Source organism: Belonocnema kinseyi, chromosome 1 (assembly GCF_010883055.1).
Source record: "Belonocnema kinseyi isolate 2016_QV_RU_SX_M_011 chromosome 1, B_treatae_v1, whole genome shotgun sequence".
Lineage (NCBI taxonomy): Eukaryota > Metazoa > Arthropoda > Insecta > Hymenoptera > Cynipidae > Belonocnema > Belonocnema kinseyi.
In genome coordinates this window covers 94,613,809-94,625,625 of record NC_046657.1, presented here as the reverse complement: position 1 = coordinate 94,625,625, position 11,817 = coordinate 94,613,809, and the positions used below count along the sequence as shown (strand labels likewise).

Here is an 11,817-nt window from a genome sequence, read left to right as displayed (position 1 = left end):
GTATGTATATTTAATTTCTCCATTTCACGGATTTGAGGGTATTTATTTATAATATTTATAATATTTATAATATATTTATCATTATTAATTACAAATAAAAATGCATTCTTTCTTTAATTTTGCACAATTTTTTAACATCATGTATTAAAAACATATATATTAAAAACTTCGTGACCCTGAGAATTCATTTTTTCATATATTTTACGCCGAAATTCAATTTAACCATTTTCAACACACTTTTAGAAGTGCAATATATTAATCGATTAAAAACAGAATATTCAGCTCATGAAGAACTAATAATTTTTCGCTATTAGAAATCGATTTCGCAACATTAATTTTTATCGGTTCACCCTTGTGTATAAACTGTATACATATGCAACTATTATGATTATATAATTTATTGGAGAATTATATAAATACGTAATTATAAAAAAATCGAGCGCTAAGCGCGAATATTGTAATAACAATATGTTTTTTAAGGCTGAGAGAGCCTTAAGTAAATTAATGCTCTTTTTATCGAAAATAAAAACAAAAACAGTCTTTTTCAAAGTAGATGTTCGACATTTTCGAGCAGCGAAGCGTTGCTACTGTTTCCGCGGTTTCTCCGGGCGTCAGAACTGCGAGCTGGCGTTGTTGCGCGACGAGGTTTTGGTCATTTTCTCTATCACTTCGAGACACAAACTCGCAGCAGGGTAGCTACTACCGCGAATCATTTCTTTATTAGTTGTTCCTTCAGCAGAATTGAGGCCACCCGGTTGCCTCTGGTTCCAGTTGCTCTTCTGTCGGGTAAACAAACTGCTTCTACTGTTGCAAGTGCCACTATTACTACCACTGATTACCTCGAGACTATTCACACAACCCGACACTCTCTCAGCACAACTAAATCGACTATCGCCACTATCAACACTACTACCAGCCGTACTTCCGTTTTCTCCGTGGTTCACAAAAAGAGCTTCCGGATCCCGTGATTGAGATATCCTAGGTTTCTTTGTAGGTAAATTGCCGTTGCCCTCATTGTATGCTGGTCTCTTGGATTTTAGAAGTGCGCGTGGTGGCGCTGTTATCGATGGCGGTGATCCTGGATGGATGGAATTTGAAGGCGGTCTACTCCCTGTAGAGAAAATGTTTGTTTTTTAAAGAGAATTAGGCTACAATTTCTGGTAGTGAAAAGGGGAAATCATTTGATTAGATCTCCATTCAGTTCTCTGAAGTTAAAAAAATGTAATGTACCTTTTGCAAAATTAGTATTAAATGCAAATATGCACGAGATATTAATCAATTTTACATGTATACGATTTAGATATTCCTAAAAAGAGGCCTCACAGTTCCTATGGGGTAAAATATAGGGAAATAGGGTACTTTTTCACGCGCATAGTGACATTTAAAAAATTCAGGTTAAATTTTAAAAAATTGAAATTAATTGGAAAACATTTTCAAAATAAAAAAATGCTATTGACTTCCGTAAAGTTGGATTTAAAAATATGAAAAAAATTCATTGAATTGAGTAATGAGCTTAGAAAAATTTAAAGGAATTCAAAAGAATTTGATGAAATGCCTAAGAATTCAAGGTGAGTTAAAAAAAGTATAGATCAATTAAATAAAAACTTTTAAAACTATTTAAAAATCTATAGAATTAAGTAGAATTGAGTAAGTTTAGAAGAGTTCAAGTAAATTAAAAAATTCAAGCAAATACCAAATAACTTAGAGTAAATTTCAAAAAATAATTTTAAATATATTCAAATCTTTGAAACCCTACTTGTTTCTAACAAAAAAAGTCATTGATGGCTACAAAGATTCAAACGAATTCAAATTAATTGGAATTCTGTTCAAAATCGAAAAATTCCATTTATTTCAATAAAATTGGAGTGAATTCAAAAGAATTTAAAAAAAGCGAGACAAAACTCGATGAAATACATAAAAAATTAAACTGCATTTAAAAAACAATGTTAAACGAACTCAAAACAATTCAAAAACTTTTTAAAAATCCATTGAATTGAGTGAAACGGAATGAATTCAGAATAATTGATTTTTTTAATAATACAGGATAATTTAATAAGAATGTAGGGCAAATACTGAACGATTTGCAAAAAATATTTGAAAATCTCTTGAAATATTTGAAACTTTTTGAAGCCCCTGAAAACGCCTAGGAATCTTTTACAATATCTTAAAATATTTGAAATCCCATTAAATAACTGCAAACGACAAAAATTACTTCTAATCTTTTTAAATAACCTAAAATATTCCAAATCCTTAAATATCTTTTGAAATCCTTGTGAATTTTTCAAAGTTTTTGAAAATGCCAAGCTATTTGAAAAAATATTTCAAATCCTCTGATCATTTGATCAATTGATACTCAGGATTAATCAAATTAACAATTTTTTACTTAAGGGCATGTGACACAGCTAAATACCTATATTACCGACCTCACTTTTTCAGTTCACTGAATGTTTTTTTAAACCTAAGAACTTTTTTTATAAATAAAATATCGAGCTGAAACTTTGGAAAATGTATTAGAGTACAATAAAGTACGTTTAGGTATTGCATTTTGGTAGGAACTTCACTGAAAATTATTTTATCTTTTTTCTGAATACATTGAAAGCTTTAAAATCCCTTATAAAATTATTTAGATCCGCGGAAAACTCATAGAACCCTGTGAAACCTTTTAAAATAACTTAAAACCTTATAGGTCTTGTAAAATCATTCCGCTCTTCCGAAATTAAAAAAGTCTATCCTACAAAATTTTGAATGTTTTGAAATCCCTTCAAATTAATTAAATTAATAAAAAAATTCTTGGGATCGTTTAAAATTCCCTATAATATTCCAAATTAAAAGCTCCTCAAAATGCTTAAAAGTTTTAAAAATACCCTAAAAGTCTTAAAAATCCCTTCAAATAGGTTACTTCAGGAACCTTCACTAAAAATAGGGTACAATAGAGGATATAGGGACCGGTCTGTGAGCCCTGCAAAAGCAAAATTCTTCAAATCTGAGAGCCGTAATGAAATTTAACGTAAAGGAAACGCAAATCTTGAAGTTTTTTTAATGTGGCATTATGGTTTGAAAAGAAACTGAAATTGCAATTATATTATTTCTCATTAGAGGGATTCATGCAAAATTGTTAATACAATTGGATTATTATTTTAAACATTAGTCTTACGTAACCTGGCCATTGTATTAACCCTTAAAGGTTATTCTGGTTGTAAAACACCCAGCAACTTATTTGCACTTTAAGAAAACGTACCAAATTCAAGAAAATGGAACATATGGCGCCAGATTAACAAATTACATGAAAACCTATTTTTTTATGTCATTTTCACATAATTTTGATTTTTATCATTTTTGTACGCAGTTAAGATCAATAAAATAGTTTAATGGCGCACAGTACGGTGCTTCATTTTTCATTAAATGGAAGCTTTTATTTTTCATAATAAATACCTTTTTTGGAACGAACACTATAAGACTAATTTTATTTTTGAAGCGCCATAACTCGGAAGTATTCAGGTAAAATTTTAAGTAAAAATATCAAAAACTTGAAAAGTTATGAATTTTAGAGTGAAAGAAGTCATTTAAAAATTTTTTTGACAAAAAAGAATTTTTTTAACTACTTTAAATTTCAAAAACTGTTATGAAACCTTTTTCCCCTGAAAGTATATAGATTAAACATCATTAATTGATTTTCTTGTAAAAAAAACTATCCAATACCGTCGGCACAGGACACGTTTGAATACCATTGGGTACCTAACACCCAGTATGCTCTTTATGTAATTTTACGGAAGTGTGCCCTTTAAGGGTTAAAGCATTAAGAGAAAGAACATTAATTAATATAGTATATTTTTAACCCTGAAACTGACCACTGGATCCATCACTGAATCCGGGAAGCGTGAGGTTCTGAGGTTTCCGTTTCTTGAGAAGGGACTTTTCCTCCTCGGTGTAGTAAATCCAGTTGTCTTGAACATTATTCCACACAGACTTTTTCAGAAGATAGAAATGATCTCTTTTAAAGGCGATTTCCGTCAAATGCTCGGAAATTTTACTACGATCCTTCTCTCTACAACCCTCTGCCAAACCGAGTAAAAATTTGATTAATCAATTTCAACCGACAACCATATTTAGTAATCAAGGAAGAGCTGTGCTTACTAAGGCCCTATATGTCAATTAAAAATTAATTCTTACCCCTGTATATACGTTCATAGATATCAGGTTTCTTGTATGGCCTTAACGCAAGAAGGTGGATAAGCCTCTCTCTGTAAACAAAAAATATAAATTATAAGTTAGAAGAGAATTCAAGGAATAGTTTCAAGAAAAGTTAGTTCTTAGGTCGACTTTTATCAGACTAAAGACTGCCATGTTAGGAATATAGACATTATTAACACATCAATTGGAAAGAGAGACATTAGAAGATCGACATTAAAAATATGTGCATTAGAAACATGAACATTAATCGTATTGTTATAAATTCACTGACACTCGGTGGTTATGTTCTTGAGGAATGATTAAAAAATTTGGAACTATGAATTAAAAATTGACTAATTAACTAACCGACAGTAATCGTTCAAATGTTAGAAACAAATTCCCGGTTATTTTCCAGTTTGCAAATAATTTTTTAAACTAAAGTAATCCTAACTAAACTACAAATTACAGCAGTTAACGTGAAACTCGAATGAATTCATTAGGTTCATTCTAACTCCTTCTAAGTTGGGCACTGTCTCAGAATGAAACATTCAAAATTATAGAATATGAAAAAAGCCTACAATATTTTTCAATTATTTTGAATTGTAAACCTAGACAATTCTGAATAAAATTTTTTTAATGAACCATCAAAAACATTCATCAATTTTAGAAGTTTAATTGTTTGAAGTCTTTTATTAGAAATTGTTCAATTACAAAAATTGTAAGTTGATCAGTGCCGTCTAATTATGAATCTATGGATTTGGAATTACTATTTACAAATTTAAAATAACTGTTCAAACTTCAATACGAAGCTGACAATGATTTAACTATAATTAAAAGGCTTTCGATTTAAAACAGTAAAGTTTTGAACCATCTCCATATTTAACGTTTCTATTTGAAAATCGTTTAATTTTCAACAGATTTATAATAATGGAAGCTTTTATTTTTCGGAATAAATACCTTTTTTGGAACAAACGCCAAAAGGCTAATTTTATTTTCGAAGCTTCATATCTCGGAAGTATTCAGATAAAATTTTAAGTAAAAATATCAAATACTTAAAAAGTTATGAGTTTTAGAGTGAAAGAAGTTAAAATTGTTCACGGTTAAATTTTACTCCACCTTAAACATATTATAACTATCTAGTTTTATTCTTCAAATATTTTCTTAATTTATGTTTACAGTTGGGCCAGCAGACCACCGGATCGTCAGAATCTGGAGTCGGCAATTGAATTTGGAGGTGTTAGAGATAAAATTACACGTCAATTTTTAAAACATTCAATTTTTCATGAGAAAGTTTGAAATTTTGCTTGAAAAATTTTTTTACATTTTTTAATCAATTTTTCGTGAAATAGTCCCCTTTTAATTTTGTTAAATTCGAAATATAAAGATTACCTATGAAATCACCTTTCATTAAAAAAAGACTGATGGAGACTCAAAGTTTGATTTATCTTTTTGGAAACAAATTTTTAAAAAATCTGTCGGTCTTTCCCACTTTGCAAACATTTTTCACGGTCAATTAAATTAACAAAATCGAAGTCTAAAGCTCACCATTATTTCATTTGAAATAATGAAAAATGAAAATGCTGTAACTTATACCTGTAAAATGGAAAGTACTTACATTTTCAATTAAAGGATTTTAAATTAGATGCATTATAATTGCACAAATATAAAAACATAAATCTATTTTATCACTTTTAATGCTCTAAATTGATTTTTTTTAATTTAATTTTTAAGCTAGAAACATTAGAACTTAAACGATTACATTTTTTAAACTGGACAATTTTTAGATCAAAACTTAAATTATTTTAATTTTAAATAGTTTAGATGTTCTTAAAACACTTCAAAATTTTATTTCTATGTCTTGAAAAATCTACATGTTGTTTCAAATTTTTGGAAATTTAAAATTGTTATTCAAAGTTTTTCAGAAATTCTAAATGCTAATACATACTTGTCCCTAAATTATGTTGCCAGTAAAGTTCAGAGTTGAAAATATATTATTTGATATTATTTACAGGGTGTCGACTCAAATCCTGGAAAAATCCCCTGGCAATTCCATGTTTTTTCAGGTATCTCAAATTTTTTCCAGGTATAATTTTCGGCGAGTTAATTATAATGTTTTCTCAGTTTCTAGGAATTTTCAATTAACATTACCAGATGTTATTAAATATGTTAGCACGATAGATTAATTAAATAATTAAATAATACTGAAAACATAATTAATCATTTCTTAAATTTGTCTCTTAAATCAATGAATTTGAATAATAATTCTAACAGATTTTTATTTGATCTACTTATACTTAAAATTCAGTGTATATTTATGTAAAATAATATGAGTACTATATTAAATTCAATTTAAACCGCTTCAAATTCCTAACTTTTCAATAGAAATTTGGATTTTTAAAAAGATAGATGAACTTTTAACCAAATAATTGAATTTTCAACCAAAAAGATTAGTTTTCTGCCAAAAAGACGTTTTTTTTTCAGAAAAATACATTATTTTTCAAACAAACAGTTGAATTTTCAGACAAAGATCAATTTTCAAATAAATAGGTGAATTTTTAACTAAGAAATATCAGTTTTAAACAAAAAATGGAATAGTTAAATTTTCAGTTTAAAAAATTATTTTTCCAGAAAAAAAGCAGATTTATTTTTTAAACAAATTTAATTTAACTTTTAATCAAGTATTTGCATTTTCAATAAAAAAGATTAAATAATTACTAAAATTTTTATTATTTAATTTCAATACTTGCATTTTTAAGCAAAAAAATGAGTTTTCAACAAAAAAGTTGAATTTTCAACCAAACTAATAAATTTCCAACTAAAATTATGACTCTTCATCTGGAATAGATACATTTTAAACAAAAAGTTTATTTGGACAAAAGAGTTCAATTTTGAACCAATTGGTGTTATTTTCAACCAAAAAGATGAATTTTCAACTAAAATGATTAGTATTTATATTTTTGTCTCCTTGTCTAAAATCAAAATATTTATACATTTTGCCAGGTTTAAGAGCAATTTTTCACAATTTATAAATGAAAATCAATATTAACCAAAAACTGACTTTAGACCAGTAGACAAAAAACAATTAACATCAAAGTATTCAATACATTTTATCTATTCAAAACTATAAAGTAAGAAAATGGATACTTGAAGTTTAAACAAAAAATATGATTTTTCAACTGAAATGATGAATCTTTAACCAGAATAGTTGATTTTAAACCAAAAAGATAAATTTCCAACAAAGAAGATTAATGCCTACCAAAGAAGACAAATTTTATAGAAAATACATGAATTTTAAATTAAAAATCTAAATTGTCAACCAACAATAAAACAGTTCAATTTTCAGTCAAAAATTAATTTTTTACCAGACATGAATTTTCATCGAAAAGGATTTAATTTTTATAGTTGCATTTTCCAGTAAAAAAAACTAATTTGCAACAAAAATGAAGCTAATTTTCAAAAAAAAAATATATAGTTATATCTTAAAACAAAGTGATGAATTACCAACAAAAATGATGAATCTTTAACTGGAATAGTTGAATTTGAAATAAAACACATGAATTTTCCAAAAAATTGCTTATTTTTCAAACAAAGAGTTGAATTTTTAATTAAAATGATAAATCTTTAACAACGCAAAATTAAATTATAACAAAAGAGTAACTTTCAATGAAGTAATTAAATCTTCATTTAAAAAAATATTAATTCTGAACAAAAAACGTATTATTTGATATTTCAACCAAAGAAGATGAAAATTTTTAATAAAAAAAAAATGGAATTTAACCAAAAAGACCGAATTTTCAACTAAATCCGTTCAATTTTTAACCAAAAACGGAATAGTTAAATTTTCAATTAGAAACATTGATCTCAAACAAAAAAAAAAACGAATTTTCAACCAAGTGGTTCAATACATTGATATAAAGCTAGCTTTACAAATAAAGAATCATGGTCATTCCATTTAATATTGCAATTTAAAAAATGAAGCACGCTCTCGAAAAAATTCCCTGAGTTAAAAAAAAAATCCTGACACTTCCACGTATATAAAAAATCCCTGATAATTCGAGGTTTTCCAGGTTTTTCAGGTAGGGGTTAATTCGAGGTTTTCCAGGTTTTTCAGGTAGGGTAGACACCCTGTATTTATCAAATTTAGAAACAAATTATATAATTGAATGATCATGGTAGCCATTTACAGACATGAAATTATGTCACTGCTAACACTAGCTGACAATTGTTTATACAATATGTTTGTAAAATTAACAAATAATACTAAATGAAACTTTCCTTGCTGAATTCTTATCAATCTCACTGGCAATATAAATTAAGAAAAATTAAGATATTAAGTTATTTTTGGTTGAATTAAAATGTTCGAAATTCAATGTAATGTTACGCTGAGCATGGGAAAAAAGTTTCCAAAAAGATAAAACAAAATGTACTGCTTCTATCGTTTGATAGTTACGGCAATGGCAGCGCAGCGCAGCAAATGTTTTTACGAGAATGAAGATATCTTTGGAACCAAAAAGTTTCCATCAACTTTATTTTTCAAATGAAAGGCGATTTAAAAAATATGCTCTTATCCTGCGCAAAAAATTAATTTCACGAAACATTGAATCAAAAATTTGTTTAAACTATTTTCAGGAAAACTTTCAAAAAATTGTATTTAAAATTCTATGGTTTAAATATATAGCTGTAATTCATCACTAATACTTCAAAATAGAAAACAAAATCAATTTGTCGGTTCCAGAAATATCAATAATTTAAATAATCTAACCCAAATATTCAATATGGCGTAACTCCTAAAATTTTGAAAATGTTAAAAAATCTTTTGGGCTCAAGAGGTCTGTTTTATAGTTCGATAATTTCACAAAGTTTAATTAAAATAGAAAGATCACTTGTAAATTCTAATATCTCTGACGCGTAATCACCCAGTTAATTACCTTGACACGTTTTACCATCAAAATTGTTAAATACCAAATACTTTTCATACTTAATTATTCAAGTCTTCAAACTATTTACATTTTCCTTAATTTTAAAATTAGCGATTATAATGATCAAAACTGAAAAATTAAACTTGTTGAGAGTAAAGGACTTCAGAATTAAATATTAATAACTGATCGATTTCATACTTAGAAATTTTTAAGATTTAACTTTGCAAACTCAAAAGAATTTAAAACCTTTGAAACCAAACCCCCGAGATTTGGTTGACTAATCAATAAAGATTTCTTAAATCTTTGACCAAGCAATAATGATTTAACGATAGTCCAAATTACACTTTACCTGATTGGCGTACGCGCAATGTCTGATAGTTGTTTTTTGGGTTTATTCCCAACTGGAGGAGAAATACAGGCATTTTTTTTATAAGATGATGAGGTCGAGGAGGAGAACCTGGACGAACCGGCACCGGAAGTTGAAATGTTTGTCGATTCACAGTGTCTAATATTTGCAGGTAGTGGTGGTGGTATAGACCTTCCACTTTCTTGCACATTAACTTTTCGCCAGATATTCAACCCTTTAGCTTTAATCATCCTCGTGCTAAAAAGAAATTAAGCCTCGTCAAATAATTTTTTTTTCAATTTGAAATAAAAAATAAATGTTTGATATGTATTTTTTGAAATTTCGACTATTTTAAGGGGTTTTGAAGTCTCTCAAGGTATGTGAATACATTTTTTAGGACTTCAGAAAATATAATGATACTTCATGGAATTTCCCAGCAAACATGGTTACAGAACAGATCTTTAACTGTTCAAGAACACAAAAGAACGTGTTCTAGAAAAGGTTAGTAACAAGTTACTAAGATGCGAGTAACTATGTCATCCCCCATACACTAGAACAATTCTGTAACAGTTCCAGAACGCTGTGACATATGCTCTGTAACATTTCTAGAACTCGGTTACCAGTGTTATGTAATAATTCTGTAACAGATTTAGAACGCTGTGACAATCGATCAGTAACATTTATAGAACTATTCTAGAACTCAATTACAAATGTTGTATAACAAATCTTTAACAGATCTAGAACGCTGTGACAATCGATCTGTAACATTTCCAGAACAATTCTAGAACTTTGGTACGCTGCGTTGTAAAAAATCTAGGACAATTCTATAACAGTTCTAGAACTGTCATTTATCAAATATGGAACAGTGTTATGTACCCCTGACAGCAATAGGATATCCCGGGATATTCGATTAGACCCCATGTATGTCCCGGGTTATTCTAGCGATAACCCGTCGGAATATCCTATGAGGCAGAAATTTTGATATCCCTATGGATATATTTTGATCCGGGATAGCGCGTACACAGTCCCGACTAACAAAAATTATACGTCCGAGATATCCACATTAGGGATATTCGCAAGGGCCAGCTCGACCATAGTGTTAGCGAACTAATCTTTGTTCCTAATTAGTTCTAGAACACTCTTACGGAACAGTTCTAGAATAAACTTGAAAAACATATTATAGAGCGTCTGTGATCAGTTTGTTCTAAAAAAAATTCTATAGAAACTGTTACAGAACAGTGCTGTCACATAGTTCGAGAACAGTTCTGTCGCAATTTTGTCAGTGTTCTAGAACACTGTTACCTTTTTGTTCTAGAACAGTTATGTCACCATCTTGTAACAACTGTTATAGAACACAGTTCCTTTTTTGATCTGGAACAGTTATAGAACGTGTTTGCTGGGTTCATGGATCTTACTTAACATAATAATTCTTATTTTCGTCATATTTCTACATTCAATGTTAATTGTAGAGATTAATTTGAAGAAACATTGTTTTGTTTCGTATTTTTATTTTTATTAAAGGTTATATGCTTATAAATCATTTTAATGCTGCAAAACATTATAATACAAGTAAAATATGACTTTAAGTTTACTTCAAATCTTTTTAAAATAAAAAAAATAAGGGTATTATCAATTATTTTACGCTTTTTGACTAATTTTATATGTTGTAAATAACTTTTGTGTTATCCCATGACAAGTTTATGTATAAGATGGTGTCACTTTAAAGAATATTTTAAGTGTTTTACAGGTAAAACTTAAATGCTTTTATTGATATTTTCGTTATGAAGTTTTAGCTCAAAAATTTTCTTCTTCTAATAATAAAACAGTGTTTCCGGATGACACAAATTTTGTGCGATCGTTTTCAGGCTTTTAAATCGGTTGTTTTGCTCAAATAAAGACAATTTAAGTTAACTAAATTTTCAAGTCTTTAACCCTTAAAAGGTAAAGGTGGGTCACTTATGCCTCGGCAAAAGTTTCTCCCTTTGCTAGCTTGCAGAGTTTATTTAATTATATTGTTTAAACAAATGTTCAAATCGTCAGTATAGCAATTGATCCTTATAACAGGATAGTTGATAACATTTCATGAATTTTGCGCAATTTTTTAGAGCACTTAAGAGCATTTTATAAAGCGCCGAGCACGAGTGACCCACCTTTACCTCTAGAAGGAGCCAAAAATAACGTTACCATTTAAGGGTTAAGTATATTGAATAATCTTCAATTATTAATCAATATCTAAATGAGGAAATGAACTTTTAAGTCTTAAAGTTAATGGAAAGCTGGGTTAGATAATAGAATAGCTGGTACTATTGGAACATGAAATTGAAGTAAATTCGAAGCGATTTGTTAAAAGAAAGCATTACAATTATTGTTAATTGCATTATT

General features: G+C 28.5%; 1 protein-coding gene and 1 pseudogene across 1 annotated transcript in view; both read right to left on the bottom strand.

Moving 5' to 3' along the window:
- Nucleotides 1-380: 380 nt before the first annotated feature.
- LOC117167902 (RNA polymerase II elongation factor Ell-like) overlaps nt 381-11,817 on the bottom strand; it is a 12,694-nt gene continuing 1,257 nt past the window's right edge. The window contains exons 2-5 of the mRNA XM_033353143.1: nt 9,439-9,693; nt 4,171-4,241; nt 3,849-4,055; nt 381-1,111 (exon numbers count right to left, since the gene is read on the bottom strand). Of these exons, the coding sequence (XP_033209034.1) occupies nt 612-1,111; nt 3,849-4,055; nt 4,171-4,241; nt 9,439-9,686 (1,026 nt within the window). The 5' untranslated portion in view covers nt 9,687-9,693 and the 3' untranslated portion in view covers nt 381-611. The remainder of the gene's footprint in view (nt 1,112-3,848; nt 4,056-4,170; nt 4,242-9,438; nt 9,694-11,817) is intronic.
- On the bottom strand, nt 10,441-10,590 carry LOC117181730 (annotated as a pseudogene).